Source organism: Muntiacus reevesi, chromosome 1 (genome assembly GCF_963930625.1).
Source record: "Muntiacus reevesi chromosome 1, mMunRee1.1, whole genome shotgun sequence".
In the NCBI taxonomy this organism is placed as follows: domain Eukaryota; kingdom Metazoa; phylum Chordata; class Mammalia; order Artiodactyla; family Cervidae; genus Muntiacus; species Muntiacus reevesi.
In genome coordinates, this window is record NC_089249.1 from 119773203 (window position 1) to 119789943 (window position 16741).

Consider the following 16741-nt stretch of genomic DNA (forward strand, 5'->3'; position numbering starts at 1 on the left):
TAACGCGAAGGTTTGCAGCGAGTTGAGCGGTCAGTCCTTGTGAATGGAACATCTTTTTCGTAAGCTTGGTGCGCGATGTGCTGAGTAAGTTAATTGTGGTTGGCTTCTTTTTCACTTTGTTCCTATGGGTTACTGTTACACGGCGTGTGGCTAGTTTGTTTATAGTTTAATTTCCCCTGTATCAAAAATAGAAAGGGCTGAATGTGAGCTCCAATCTGTCATTCACTAACAGAGGCTGTATCATCAACAGTTCCATTATTTTGTTACTGTTCATGTGCGAGTTTCCATGAACTGGCATCAATCAGCTTCCTTGTAAATCCCATAGATGGTGTCTTTCAATGCTGATGAAAATATTAATATACGCTTTTGAAGAAGGAAATAAAATGTTCTTGAGTGAAAATCCTAATTCTCTCCCTATGTCTTTATCTAGGAGTTATTGTACTCAGACTTTGACAGGCATTTAAACACACACAGCAACCATACTTTAATGAATTCTGTCATAATTACTTCACTTGGCAAGTGTATTGTATTAGTACACTTTTTTTTTAATTTTATTTTTTTTCAGTGGGTTTTGTCATACATTAACATGAATCAGCCATAGTGTATTAGTACACTTTGACTCTTTCCCACATGCCACTCTCTGAGTAGAATTTTCGGTAAAAATATCACACAGAATCAGCCTTTCTATTCTGTAAAAAAGAACAATACTGTCTGTAGTGTTTTGTGGTGTTTTATTTTGAAGAAGTTTCCATAATATCAAGATTAGTCTGAGGGACAGTCCAGGATAGGTTCCAGTTTACAAAGTGACTTCTTTATCACTTTGGATAAGCTGATTATGAAGACAGTAAAACCAACCCTATCCCTTTCAAAGGGACAAAAAAAAAATTATGAAGTGCTTTGAAAAGTAAAATGTGCTATATAATTATAAAGGTCCTCCATAAAAAGCTAATGCAGGTGATGTTGCTGATTGGGATTTGGACTTAAATTGAGATTCTAAGTTCTTTGCAGACCTCCTTTGTAAGTCCCCTGAAGCTCACACTGCCTCTTAAGAATTTTGTTGGCTGTTTAGGAAGCTGCTATGTCTGCTGGGGCTGTAGGGAAAGGAAGGCTGATGGTTTAGTGTTAGACCCTATGCAAGGGCTTTATTTTCATTTTCTCACTAGAAACACATGAAGGTGTAGATATTCTTATTCCTATTTTGCAGAAGAGAAAACTGAGGCTCAGACAGGCTGAGTGACTTGTATAAGGTCACAGAAGTGTCTCAGTGTAGAACCAGGATTAGAAACAAAACAGGATCTTTGTTCTGTATGTCACATTTTTTACCTTTAACTCAATGGTTTAAAAAAATTTTTTTTCATTTAACCTGATAAAACTGTATCTCCCCAGGAAAATTGACCATATCCATATATATACAAAATTTTGCACATAATTTCAGAATCCAGCCTGCTTTCTGAAACCTCTCCAGTGCTTTCAGGACACCCTACTCTGTCTGTTACTGATTGAGGCAAAAAGCATATACATACTATATATTGGTATTATAATCTTCTATTAACAGCAGCCCTTTGAACTTGGTAGTTTTCAGTTGGGTAAAAGTTTATTCAGTGACTGAAATAAAAAGAAAAATGACTTGCTATGTTCTAATTGATTCTGTAAACACCAAAATGCAGTTTATTTTGTTTATAGTTGCAATCACATTCTTTTTATTTTTTAAATTAAAATTTTGTTTTATATTATAGTTGACTTAAAATGTTGTGTTAGTTCCAGTTGCACAGCGAATTGGTTGTCGTACATATACATGTATCTATTGTTTTCTCAGATTCTCTTCTCATCTACATTATTACAGAGTACTGAGTGGAGTTCCCTGTGCTATATAGGAGGTCCTTGTTGATTATTTTATTTATAGCAGTGTATATACATGTTGGGGCTTCCCTGGTAGCTCAGTGATAAAAAAATCTGCCTGCGATGCAGGGGACTTCAGTTTGACTCCTGAGTTGGGGAGATCCCCTGGAGGAGAAATGGCAACCTACTCCAGTGCTGTTGCCTGGGAGAATTCCATGGAAGGAGGAGCCTGGTGGGCTCCAGTCCATAGGGTCGCACAGAGCAGAACAAAGTGATTAAGTGGCTGCAGCAGGGGCAGTATGGATATGTTAATCCCAACCTCCTAATTTAACTCTTCTCACCTTTCCCCTTTGGTAGCCGTAAGTTTGTCTTCTGTGACTGGAAGTCTGTTTCTGCTTTGTAAATAAGTTCATTGTATGACTTTTTTCCCCCCTTAGATTCCACATCTAAATGATATCACATGATATTTGTCTTTCTCTGATGTCATTTAGCATGATCATCTGTGGGTCCATCCATGTTGCTGCAAATGGAATAATTTCTTTTTTATGACTGAATAATATTCCATATATGTATTCATGCCACATCTTCTTTACCTGTTAATATGTTGATGGATGTTTAGGTTGCTTCTATGACTTGGGTATTGTAAACAGCACTGCAGTGAACATTGGGGTGCATGTATCCATTCTAACCATGGTTTTCTCCAGATATATGCCCTGTACTAGGATTGCCGGATCATATGGTAGCTCTGTTTTTGGTTTTTTAAGGTACCTCCATACTGTTCTCCATAGTGACTGTGCCAAATCACATTCTCTTCTGTAGTGTAGAAGGATTCTTTTTCTTCACACCCAGCATTTATGTTTATAGATTTTTTGGTGATGGCCATTCTGACTGGTGTGAGGTAACATCTTCATTGTAGTTTTTTTCTTTTAATTGGAGGATAATTGCTTTACAGTGTTGTGTTGGTTTCTGCCGTACAACAACATGAATCAGTCATAAATATGCATATATCCCCTCCCTCTTGAGCCGCCCTCTCAATCTCCACAATCGTACTCCTCTAGATTGTCACATGGCACTGGGCTGAGCTCCTTGTGTTTCACAACAGCTTCCCACTAGCTGTGCATTTTACACATGATAGTGTATATATTTCAATGCTACTTTCTCAGTTCATCCCACCCTCTCTTTACCCCACTCTATCCACAAGTCTGTTCTGTATGTCTGCATCTTTATTTCTGCCCTGCAAATAGGTTTATCAGTACCATTTTTCTGAATTTAATATATTTGTATTAATATGCAATATTTGTTTTCTCTTTCTGACTTACTTCACTCTATAACAGGCTCTAGGTTTTGTCTGCCCTCAGTTCAACTGACTCAAATCCGTTCCTTTTTCATGGCTGAGTAATATTCCATTGTATATATGTACCACTTCTTTATCCATTCATCTGTCAGTGGACATCTAGATTGCTTCCATGTCTTGGTTGTTATAAATGCAGTGAACTTTGGGGTACATATGTTTTTTGAATTATGGTTTTTTAAGGGTATGTGCCCATTAGTGGGCTTCCCTGGTGGCTCAGTGGTAAAGAACCCTCCCGTCAATGTAGGATATGCAGGTTCTATCCCCAAGTCGGGAACATTCCTTGGAGAAGGAAGTGGCAACCCAACTCCAGTATTTTTGTCTGGAAAACCCCATGGACAGAGGAGGCTGACAGGCTGCAGTCCTTGGAGTTGCAAAAGAGTCGGACACAACTTAGTGACTAAGAAACAACATGTTGGGGTTGCTGGGTCATATGGTAGTTTTATTCCTAGTTTTTTAAGGCACCTCTGTACTGTTCTCCATAGTGGCTGTATCAATTTACATTCCCATCAACAGTATAGGAGGTTTCACTTTTCTCTACACCCAGCATTTATTGTTTGTAGATTTTTTTGATGATGGCCATTCTGTCTGATGTGGGGTGATACCTCATTGTAGTTTTGATTTGCATTTCTCTAATAATTAGTGATGTTGAGCTTCTTTTCACGTACCTTTTGACCACCTGTAAGTCTTTGGAGAAATGTCTATCTAGGTCTTTTGCCCATTTTTGGTTGGGGTTGTTTGTTTTTTTATTTTGAGCCACATGAGCTGCTTCTAAATTTTGGAAACTAATCCCCTGTTAGTCACATTGTTTGCAAATACTTTCTCCTATATATTTTTTAATATTTGTCCATGGGTTGTCTTCTCATTTTGTGGTTTCCTTTGCTGTGCAAAAGCTTTTGAGTTTAATTTGGTGTCACATGTTTATTTTCGTTTTTATTTCCGTCACTCTCAGAGACAGATCCAAAAGCATAACTGCGGCGATTTATGTCGAAGAGTATTCTGCCTGTGTTTTCCTCTAAGAGTTTAATAGTATCCAGTATTACCTTTGGGCTTTCCTGGTGGCTTAAAAGTTAAAGCGTCTGCCCGCAATGCGGGAGACCCGGGTTCAATCCCTGGGTCGGGAAGATCCCCTGGAGAAGGAAATGGCAACCCACTCCAGTATTCTTGCCTGGAGAATCCCATGGAGGGAGGAGCCTGGTAGGCTATAGGGAGGAGCCTGGTAGGCTACAGTCCACTGGTCACAAAGAGTCGGACACGACTGAGCGACTTCACTTTCACTCTTACCTTTAGGTCTTTAATCCATTTTGAGTTAATTTTTGTATGTGTTAGAGAATGTTCTAATTTCATTCTTTTACAGGTATCTATCCAGTTTTCCCAGCACCACTTATTAAAGAGACTGTCTTTTCTCCATTGTGTATTCTTGCCTCCTTTGAGGTAGATTAATTGACCATAGGGTTTACTTCTTGGCTTTCTGTCCTGTTCCTTGATTTTGAAGGTGCAGTTTAGAACAGTGGTGCTCATTTGAAAGCAGATCTTTTCTTTGGACTCTGTCAACTATCCTGCAAAAACAAAGAACATAGATGTTGCCTTTACTTACAGTTTTGTTCTGTTTTTTTCCTCCTAGAGATGGCAAATCCTGAGGCTGCTATAAGTAACTGCAGCTCTCATGAAGAGGAAAATCGCTGCACTTTTAACCAGCATATATCTCCCTCTGAGGAACTTCTATTAGAAGACCAGATGAGACGAAAACTCAAATTTTTTTTCATGAATCCTTGTGAGAAGTTCTGGGCTCGAGGTAGAAAACCCTGGAAACTTGCCATACAAATTCTAAAAATTGCAATGGTGACTATACAGGTAGGCACCTCAGATCATGAGTTTAACAAAGTCTTCTTTTACTAACAAAGATGACTATGTGTTTTGTTTTGTTTTTAGATAACTTTTTAACTATATGCCTCATAACAATAAATTAGGAGATATACAATCTTAAACCCTTCCTCTTCCATATTTGTGAAAGAAGACTTTTTTCCCCCCTAACTTGTTTCTTTTTTTTTCTTTGCCCCCCCCCCCCCCCCGTTTCTTTTCATCTTTCATTAAATTGTGATTTTACTCACATAGTGTAACTAGATTTCAGGAAAAGAAAATTTTAATATTTTGCTTCCAGTCAAGAAATTTAGCTGAAGGTTTCTAAACCAACTTTGGAAGCTAGCTATTGCCCAATTAGATAATTCTTTTTTTCCCTAGTTAGTTGCCTGAAAATTTCTCTCTCTCCATAATTATTTGGATTCTCATATCCCTGTGATCATGTGAACCCTGAAGTGGAAGAATGTGGAACTGATTAAAAGGAGTAACATAGGTAGTGAAATACGAGACTTCATTTTAGGAGATGTTGACTCTCATTTCCTTGGCTTCTGTTAACATTTTGGGAGGAAATTATGTTTTGTGATTTTTTTATATATATTTATGATTTACTCTTGTGAAGGTATATTCCTGTTAGTGAGAGTAATTATCTCTTGTTTAAAGCAAAAGAGCAAAAATAAAAGCGCATTTCAATAGGAAAAATAGGTGATTTATTTTTTCTTAACTTGGTGAAAAATGCATATGTAAATAAATGACTGGTATGTAAGGAGAATTTTTTTAACTCTGAAATCACGCATCTTAGCTCATTATTGAGGACAAATTCTTCTCGATTGTGAGAAGCTGGCAATCATATGAAGTTGGTGAAATTCTTTTATTTATTTATTTTTTAATTGGAGGACAATTGCTTTACAATTTTGTGGTGGTTTCTGCCATATAGCAGTGCAGATGAACTGTAATTATACATATATCCTCTCCCTCTTAAACCTCCCTCCCCTCTCCCACCCCTCTAGGTCATCAGAGCGCCAGACTGAACTCCCTGTGTTGTATACTTCTCACCAGCTATCTGTTTTGCACATGATAGTGTATATATGTTGATGTTACTTTCTCCATTCATTGAAATTGATGAGATTTTTGCCTAAGTTTCTGATGCTAGATGTTGCGTAAAGGAAGCTGACATTTGAGTGATTATCTTGTTCCAAGACATTATTTTTGTTTAATTTCAGCAGTACTTCTATTGTATAAATACTGGACTCCTTCAGTTTACAGAATAAGGACCTGATATTTATAAAGTTTTTTGAATGCCCCATGACAAGTACTGACTAGTATGGCCAGTGGCAGAATTAATACTTTAGAGACATGTGCTCTTTCTAATTATCAACATAAAAATGATTTTTGATTCCCAATATACTTGACAAGTTGGAATTGAAATTCTTAATTTCCAAGTGATAATGTATGTCACAATAGTGAAAGTATTTCTCTATGTTGTTTCTGATAAGTCAGAGGGGAAGCCTCTATCAGTTGAACATAAGTATATTTTACTGGTAATGATAAGTACCACTTTTATGTTTACTGTGTTTCAGGCTAAACAGCATCATAGTCAGTTCTTAAATCAAAGGTAGGTAGTGGATCCCCACTATACAGATGAGAACACTGATGTTTAGTGAAGTAAAATAACCTGTCATAGTCAGGAGACTAGAAGAGTAGAACTGAGACTCAAACTCATATTCTATTCTAAGACTTATGTTCTTAATTACTCCTAAATCTTTTAGGGAGCTTCTCTTAACTTTCCTGTGTATTCTAAGGCAGTCAAGAGGAAAATTGACTAACAGTTTAAGATGTTAAGCCTGTTAGCATTAAGCATATAAAAGGCATTTAGTAATTTTTTTTTTTTAAGTAACTGAGGGTTTTTCCTAACAGACTCTTGAGAGTCCCTTGGACTGCAAGGAGGTCCAACCTGTCCATCCTAAAGGAGATCAGTCCTGAGTGTTCATTGGAAGGACTGATGCTGAAGCTGAAACTCCAATATTTTGGCCACCTCATGCGAAGAGCTGACTCACTGGAAAAGGCCCTGATGCTGGGAGGGATTGGGGGCGGGAGGTGAAGGGGATGACAGAGGATGAGATGGCTGGATGGCATCACTGACTCGATGGACATGAGTTTAAGTAAACTCCGGGAGTTGCTGATGGTCCGGGAGGCCTGGCGTGCTGAGATTCATGGGGTCACAAAGAGTCGGACACGACTGAGCAACTGAACTGAACTGAACTGAGCTGAGTGTTTCCTTAATCTACATTGGAGCAATCTAACAGATATTACATAAAGACTTTGAGCCACAGAGGGTGACTTGATGACAGATTTCCTCTTTTCAGGGAAAAGATGGTGGCATTTCTGTTAAGTTGGAGATTTTGTATCTGCAGCAGCAAAAGAAAGATGTCTGTGATGATAGGTAGCCTAGGAAAAGTTTCCTTTTTCCCACTGCCTGACCCAGTCTCTGATTTATAGCAGTTCTCTTTCTTTTTTTTTTTTTAATTTTTTTTATTAGTTGGAGGCTAATTACTTCACAACATTTCAGTGGGTTTTGTCATACATTGACCTGAATCAGCCATAGAATTACATGTATTCCCCATCTTCTCTTTCTGCAGTGCCCCTCCTGTCTGCCCCTAGGTCCTTGAGGTCAGGGACTCTGTCTTCACATTGGATGCTTAGGACCTGGCTCAGTGCTGGCTTGTGGAGGCACTCATATATTTGCATGAATTGGTAAAAGTATCTTTGGAAATTCTCTAGAGGCTTTTTGATCATCAACTTCAACAGATATAAAATCCCTGGACTATCAAGCCATCATCTTCCTAAGATTAAATAGGACACAGTTTAAAGAGACTCTTTAGAAATGGAAGTCAAGTTAGGTAAAGAGTGATGATATGAGGGGACAGGGCATACATCACAAGGGTAGGTGAGAGGGGAAAGGATTGGTCTAACTGTCTGTGTTCTTCCTTGATAAGATCCTGCGTACTTTGTGTAGCATGATAGTGTAGTTAGAGCTTAGATTTAGTTTGTTAGACTTGGGTTCGAATTTTGACTATACACTTGCTACCGAGTGACCTTTAAAAGTTATTTAACTTCTTTGAGTCTTTATGCATCTGTGAAGTGGGAATATTAGGAACTATAATGTGGGATTGGTATGAAGAAAGTACCTGGAATAGTGGATGGAACAAAGGTTTTCAGTGTTGTTCCCTTTTCTATGCAAAATATATGTTATCCCCTCACTTTGGGATCTAAGTCAGAGTGTATATTCTAAATTTACAGTGTGTGTGTGTGTGTGTGTGTGTGTGTGTGTGTGCGCGCGCGCGCGTGCATCAGAGAGAACAGCAGAATTTCATGTAAAACTCTGGAATCAGTCCTACATGAATACTAAGAATATGTTTAAAAGCTGAAAGTGAAAGTCACTCAGTCATGTCCAACTCTTTGCAAGCCCATGGACTATATAGTCCATGGGATTCTCTAGGCTGGAATACTGGGGTGGATAGCCTATCCCTTCTCCAGGGGATCTTCCCAACCCAGGGATCGAACTGGGGTCTCCTGCATTGCAAGTGAATTGTTTACCAACTGAGCTATAAGGGAAGCCCTAAGAATATATGTTAATATACTTTAATTTAGAGATGAGTTGAAAGAATATTTTTATTTTTAGTCTTATTGTCACAGTTTTGGTAACTAGTCCTAGAAATATAGTGTGATTATAAGACTTAAACTTACATATTTCTCAGGTTTTATTGTACACCTGCTTCAAGCCTTCTTGATGTCCTGAAGAATTCATTTTGAAATCTTCTACTTACCCTTCAAGCTCCTGTACCATCTGATTTCAGTGTTTCTGCTCACATTTTTCCTCACTGTTTCTCTAATTGAATTATGCTGGTGTCCTCAGTGTTCCCCTCAAAGTGCTAAGTTCAACTCGACCTTCTTAGCCTTCTCCAGATGCTCCTCAAATGTCCCCTGCCCAAAGTTATGCACATACTACAGGGTTTCTATTATTCTTTCTTCCCTTAGGGAAACCTTCCAGCTTCCTTAGTCAAAGTTATCTTGCTTCTCTGAGCTAAAGAACTCCTAAAGGACTTCTCAGAGCTCCCTAAAGTTTTTATTGGTGGGGACAGTGTCATAAGTGAGAAAGTACATGAAAATAAATGTTGAAAGTATGCAAAGTCAGTTTCTTTAGTTTAAAACTAGAAACCCACCTTATCTTTAAGGACAAATTAGTTCCCAACTACCAAAAGTTTAAATTCTATAGAATATATTAGGAATTAATTACATATTGAATCTTGAATAGATGAATTAATCGTTTAGTGGAGACCTTTATTTCATTGCTGTTTCACCGTCTTTTTCTTTCTTTTAAGCTGATCTTTTTTGGCTTGAGTAACCAGATGGTGGTAGCTTTCAAGGAGGAGAACACTATAGCATTCAAGCACCTCTTCCTAAAAGGATATATAGACAGAATGGATGACACATATGCAGTGTATACACAAAGAGATGTGTATGATCAGATCATCTTTGCAGTGAACCAGGTAAGTCAGGCACATGCATTCTTTACTGGGGAGAAAGATTAGACTGGAGAATTGTTAGCAATGTGCAAAATAGAAGCTGACATTCTGGTGTACAAGGGTGAGCATTTTTTAATGAAATTATAAAAGTTTTGTATGAAACCATTAATTTTTGTAACTTTGCCAACAAACTTTTAGAAAACTATAAGTTGAGAAGAGCTTTTACTTAGTAATAGAGAGGCAGAAACTTTAAAGACTTAATTAAAAGAGTCAGATCTAGGACTTGGCATAGGAACCTCAAAGGTTTCAAATTATTAACCATGACCTTGATTGTAAGTAGTCATTAGGTCTTCAGAGTTTATATGTTCAGGGACCCTTAAGAAACAATGAGATTATTAACCTCGCAGAATGTGTAGAGCAACCAAGACCTGAAATTCATTTAAAAAATAAGAAAGGCCTTTATGTCACATAAGGCAATGGTTCTATTGTAACATTGATTAACTGCCTGAGAAAGGAAGCTTGTTTTTCATACATGTGGGTCAAACTTCTACTCTAAGTTTTTTAAATCAATTTGTTTTTGCTACAAACAGACAGTACTTTCTCAAGTCCGAAAATCTCCTATTTTGTAGGAATCTTTGGCAGCTTTCTTGACGTCAGCATTTCCAACCTGAATTAGTACTGCAGACAACATTTCTGCAGTACTAACTGCAGTATATATAAAAATTATAACTCTTCTTCAAAAATTGTTATAGTGTAATTCAGTTCAGTTCAGTCGCTCAGTCGTGTCCAACTCTTTGTGACCCCATGAACTGCAGCATGCCAGGCTTCCCTGTCCATCACCAACTCCGAGAGTCCACCCAAACCCATGTCCATCGAGTCAGTGATGCCATCCAACCATCTCATCCTCTGTCGTCCCCTTCTCCTCCTGCCCCCAATCTTTCCCAGCATCAGGGTCTTTTCCAGTGAGTCAACTCTTCGCATGAGGTGGCCAAAGTACTGGAGTTTCAGCTTCAGCATCAGTCCTTCCAATGAACCACCCAGGAGTAATCTTTAGGATGGACTGGTTGGATCTCCTTGCAGTCCAAGGGACTCTCAAGAGTCTTCTCCAACACCACAGTTCAAAAGCATCAATTCTTCGGCACTCAGCTTTCTTTATAGTCCAACTCTCACATCCATACATGACCACTGGAAAAGCCATAGCCTTGACCAGATGGACCTTTGTTGGCAAAGTAATGTTTCTGCTTTTTAATATGCTGTTTAGATTGGTCATAACTTTCCTTCCAAGGAGTAAGTGTCTTTTAATTTCATGGCTGCAATCTCCATCTGCAGTGATTTTGGAGCCCAGAAAAATAAAGTCAGCCACTGTTTTCCACTGTTTCCCCATCTATTTGCCATGAAGTGATGGGACCAGATGCCATGATCTTAGTTTTCTGAATGTTGAGTTTTAAGCCAACTTTTTCACTCTCCTCCTTCACTTTCATCAAGAGGCTCTTTAGTTCTTCTTTACTTTCTGTCATAAGGGTGGTGTCATCTGTGTATCTGAAGTTATTGATATTTCTCCCGGCAGTCTTGATTCCACCTTGTGCTTCCTCCAGCCCAACGTTTCTCATGATGTACTCTGTATAGAAGTTAAATAAGCAAGGTGACAATATACAGCCTTGACATACTCCTTTTCCTATTTGAAACCAGTCTGTTGTTCCAGTTCTAACTTGTTTCCTGACCTGCATCTAACTGTTGCTTCCTTCCTGAGAAACCTTGACAGGTTTCTCAAGAGGCAGGTCAGGTGGTCTGGTATTCCCATCTCTTTCAGAATTTTCCAGTTTATTGTGATCTACACAGTCAAAGGCTTTGGCATAGTCAATAAAGCAGAAATAGATGTTTTTCTGGAACTCTCTTGCTTTTTTGATGATCCAGTGGATGTTGGCAATTTGATCTCTGGTTCCTCTGCCTTTTCTAAAACCAGCTTGAACATTTGTAAGTTCACAGTTCACATATTGCTGAAGCCTGGCTTGGAGAATTTTGAGCATTACTTTACTAGCGTATGAGATGAGTGCAATTGTGCGGTAGTTTAAGCATTCTTTGGCATTGGCTTTCTTTGGGATTGGAATGAAAACTGACCTTTTCCAGTCCTGTGGCCACTGCTGAGTTTTCCAACTTTGTTGGCTTATTGAGTGCAGCACTTTCACAACGTCATCTTTCAGGATTTGAAATAGCTCAACTGGAATTCCATCACCTCCACTAGTTTTGTTTGTAGTGATGCTTCCACAGGCCCACTTGACTTCACATTCCAGGATGTCTGGCTCTAGGTGAGTGATCACACCGTCGTGATTATCTGGGTCTTGAAGATCTTTTTTATACAGTTCTTGTGTGTATTCTTGCCACCTCTTCTTAATATCTTCTGCTTCTGTTAGGTCCCTACCATTTCTGTCCATTATTGAGCCCATCTTTGCATGAAATGTTCCCTTGGTATCTCTAATTTTCTTGAGGAGATCTCTAGTCTTTCCTATTCTATTGATTTCCTTTATTTCCTTGCAATGATCGCTGAGGAAGGCTTTCTTATCTCTCCTTGCTGTTCTTTGGAACTCTGCATTCAAATGGGAATGTCTTTCCTTTTCTCCTTTGCTTTTCACTTCCCTTCTTTTCACAGCTATTTGTAAGGCCTCCTCAGACAGCCGTTTTGCTTTTTTGCATTTTTTTTTCTTGGGGATGGTCTTGATCACTGCCTCCTGTACAATGTCAGGAACCTCCATCCATAGTCCATCAGGCACTCTGTCTATCAGATCTAGTCCCTTAAATCTATTTCTCACTTCCACTGTATAGTCATAAGGGATTTGATTTAGGTCATACCTGAATGGTCTAGTGGTTTTCCCTACTTTCTTCAATTTCAGTCTGTATTTGGCAGTAAGAAGTTCATGATCCGAGCCACAGTCAACACCCGGTTTTGTTTTTGCTGACTCTGTAGAGCTTCTCCATCTGTGACTGCAAAGAATATAATCAATCTGATTTCAGTGTTGACCATCTAGTGATGTCCATGTGTAGAGTCTTCTCTTGTGTTGTTGAAAGAGGGTGTTTGCTATGACCAGTGCGTTCTCTTGGCAGAACTCTGTTAGCCTTTGCCCTGCTTCATTCTGTACTCCAAGGCCAAACTTGCCTGTTACTCCAGGTGTTTCTTGACTTCCTACTTTTGCATTCCAGTCCCCTATAATGAAAAGGACATCTTTTTTGGGTGTTAGTTCTGTAAGGTCTTGTAGGTCTTCATAGAACCATTCAGCTTCAGCTTCTTCTGCATTACTGGTCAGGGCATAGACTTGGGTTACCGTGATATTGAATGGTTTGCCTTGGAAACGAACAGAGATCATTCTGTCGTTTTTGAGATTGCATCCAAGTACTGCATTTCGGACTCTTTTGTTGACTATGATGGCTACTCCATTTCTTCTAAGGGATTCCTGCCCACAGTAGTAGATATAATGGTCATCTGAGTTAAATTCACCCATTCCAGTCCATCTTAGTTCACTGATTCCTAGGATGTCGATGTTCACTCTTGTCATCTCCTGTTTGACCACTTCTAATTTGCCTTGATTCATGGACCTAACATTCCAGGTTCCTATGAAATATTGCTCTTTATAGCATCGAACCCTGCTTCCATCACCAGTCCCATTCACAACTGTGTGTTGTTTTTGCTTTGGCTGCATTCCTTCATTCTTTCTGGAGTTATTTCTCCACTGATCTCCAGTAGCATATTGGGCATCTACCGACCTGGGGAGTTCATTTTCGGTGTCGTATCTTTTTGCCTTTTCATACTGTTCATGTGTGTAATTTTCATGTTCATAGTGTAATTAGGGCTTTTCATTTCCCCAGAGACAAACTATAGGATAAAATACATATTTGTGACACTAAGGCTTTCTGATAACATTCAGATTACAAAAATTGTCCAGAAATCTATAATAATAGAAGTAAGCTATATGGATTGTTAAATAGAATTATGTCCTACAGTTTGTAAGGTCAAATAGTAGTAAAATTCTGGAGATACTAAGTTTTGAGACTTGTTTTAAGATTACTAAGTTTATCTAAATTACTCTGAAGCAAATTAGTAATTTGTTTTTGACTAGAGGAGTGGGTAGAGGCAAGAGATAAACAGTTCAATAAATTCTTCCTAAAACATTTTTACCTCTATTATTAAGGTTAAAAGCAGTAGTAAAGATATAGTATTTGGCATTCAGGCAGTTCTGTTTATCAGATTTCTTTTTTCTTTATAGAATTGCATGTAGGTAGATTCCTTGTGCTAGTAAATAGGTAAATACTACTTGGGGGTAGAGTTTACCTTGGGTAAGTGACTCCCTACCATCTACCAGGCACTATCATGCATTTTAAACTGAAGGTAAAAAAGTATCTTAACCATAATATTAGTGAATAAAGTTTTTGTGGCTAATAAGGTCAGTTATTCTACATGATTCCAGAGAAGTGAATAGGGAAAACATGGACTGATATGAAAGAAACATCTTTGTTAATACCCTGATAGTTGAGGTGATAGTCACCAAGAACTGACAGGTAAGACAGTAGCTTCTCAGCCCTTAGAGTTATATCCATGACTAGTTTTCCTGAGGAGTGGAGCCCTAAAATGTCATCTAACTGAATAATCTCTAGGGCTTACCCTGATTTAACACTGGTTGTAACAGCATCACTCTTGTTTAGTATGTCTATTTATGTATTGGAATGTCAAAGACCTAGTTATTTTAATACTGTATCCTGGCTTTTATCAATCATGTTTGGGCCGACTTTACTGGGTTCCTTCTTTCAGCTGCCTCTTGACTTAGGATAGTCCTCAGAGGTCTGTCCTTTTCCTGCAGAATTTCCCCCACTGTCACCCATCGCCAAGACAGATGTTTCCAAAACAGTTGCTCACACTGTTGTGTGAAGAGAGCTCACAAGCTCCTCAGAATCACTCTGTTCAAAGCAGGTGCATATTCTCTTCCCACCTGCTTCTCAGAGCTGCTTCTCTTTCTGATCAGTTGCTTAGATTTAAAGGTCTCAGGATCTTGGGACCACTTACTTTTTCAGCTCAAACACAGTCTATAAATCCCTACTTCTAGTTGGTTACCCTCTTTCCCTCCCACCTGTTCTACCAGTTCTTGGCAGTTTATTCTAAATGATTCACCTGAAATCACATATCTGACTATGGGGTACTCCTCATTTTATAATAGTGTTCAGTGACACATATTAATATATTTATTCCATGAAGATGGAGGTACATACAAGGCACTCAAATGTTTGTGAATGAATGAATGAGCTCAAAAGCTTCATGTGTTCAGATCAGGTAATCACAGGGAGACCACAAAAAAATGCATCTGTAATCAAGGAACGAGCTGTTTAATCTGCTTTACTTTGGGTGCCACATTTCTCAGGTAAGGATTTTTATGTATTTTTATATAGTCTCCCAAAGGATGCCCTAGGACGCATGAATCTGTGTGAAAAACTAGTTCTTTCAAGGTGGAGCTGCAGAGGCAAGTGGGGACAGATGCCAGGCTCATTAGAGCCCGACAGAAGTCACAGCCACTTCGGTGCCCCATTAGTCAGTGCTAGAGGTCACCTGCCTTTCAGTGATGGTCCTACACTACCTGCCGCTCCCAGAGTCTTCTGACTCAGGCTCCAGATTGGCCCTTTAGCTGGCCACAGTTCTGCTACTTGCCCCTGACCATTGTTGACTGGAAAAAAAAGCATAAATTAAAAGTTGAGATTTATGTTTTATTCAAGGACATAACCGAGGACTGTAGTCCAGGAAGGCAGCCTCTCAGATAGCTCTGAGAGACTATTCCAAAGACGGTTTTTGCAGAAAACAAAATAAAAACCATGTAGTGGAACATCAAAAGATTACTGCTAATCACAAAAAAACAGATATCTCAACCTAATGATTTTCTGGGAAGATGAATCTGGCCTAATGGCAGTTATTCCTTTGATATACATCTTAACCATCCAGGGCAAGTATTCTGTTTTTCTCCATCCTGAATTCCCCTCAGGGCATACCCTCAGCACCACTACAGTGGCTGAAGCCTTGATGGCTGGCAACACTTCTTGTTTATGGGAATGGCAGGCAACACTCTTTGTCCATACCATCCAGCTCTGCAGGTGCTCAGACCTCACGTGCTAAGTCACTTCAATCATATCCAACTCTTTGTGACCCTATGGATAGTAGCCCACCAGGCTCCTCTGTCCATAGGATTCTCCAGGCAAGAATCCTGGAGTGGGTTTCCATTTCCTCCTCCAGGGGATCTTCCCAGCCTAGGGATCAAACGCTCCAACTAATAAAATAATATTTAAAAAAAAAAAAAAAAAGACAGCAAGGAAGTCTGGCTGTAGAATCACTTATAAAAATAGCGTGTACCTGAAGGCCTACAGCTTGGATCTTTTGTGTTTCAAGATCTTATAAGGTTTAAGACACAAGTTTCTATGATAGGAGGTTCAGATCTTTAAGTAATTCCTGTCTGGACTGCTTCATAGGGAGTGGGCACTCAGAAGGGGTCCAGGGGCCCAAACAGGTGTGACCCCTGCCTGCCTTTCTGGCTTTACTGCCTGTTACATATTTCACATTTCAGGCATATTGGTCTCCGTGGTACCTTACCACATTCAATATCTTTTATTTCTTTTTTTCATTTACTATATTGTATTCCTCTTACTCCCCCATGTCCCAATATAAAACTACCAATTGGACTCTGAGTAGCTTTAGAAAGACTTAAGGCACTTATTTCCTTGTATGGGAAATATCTCAAAACTAAATATGTCTAGCATTATACTATTTCCTCTAGATGCAGGACATAATACTATTTAATGATTTATGCAGCTTAGTTATATTACTATAGATTTCTGGTGCATTTTCCCAGTCCCAGTGCTAGCAGAAATGTTGGTGCCATAACAAATCCTATCCTAGCAGTTTACCATCTCCCTGTGTGTAGATGAGCTCTAGTGGGTGAAGATCCTGTCATATTATAGTAGTTTCTCACCTCACCATTAACTTGACAAATATTTGAGCATGTCCTCTCTGTACTCTTGCCTGAAAGCTGGATTTGCCTCTTGGTGGATGTTGAGCAAAAAGAACCAGCCAAGCCAAAAATCAGAAGGAAGGATTCATTAGTTGCAGCAAATGAGAACACCAGGGATCTTTCTCAAAGCAGTG

At 39.0% G+C, this 16741-nt stretch overlaps 1 protein-coding gene across 2 annotated transcripts in view; it reads left to right on the plus strand.

Annotated features, from left to right (window-relative positions):
* Window positions 1-4816: 4816 nt before the first annotated feature.
* The window catches only part of MCOLN3 (mucolipin TRP cation channel 3), a 33356-nt gene continuing 21431 nt past the window's right edge, over window positions 4817-16741 (plus strand). The window contains exons 1-2 of one of the 2 annotated variants that reach the window (XM_065928078.1): window positions 4817-5044; window positions 9430-9597. In XM_065928078.1, the coding sequence (XP_065784150.1) occupies window positions 4817-5044; window positions 9430-9597 (396 nt within the window). The remainder of the gene's footprint in view (window positions 5045-9429; window positions 9598-16741) is intronic. The other variant, XM_065928088.1, reaches the window with a different exon arrangement.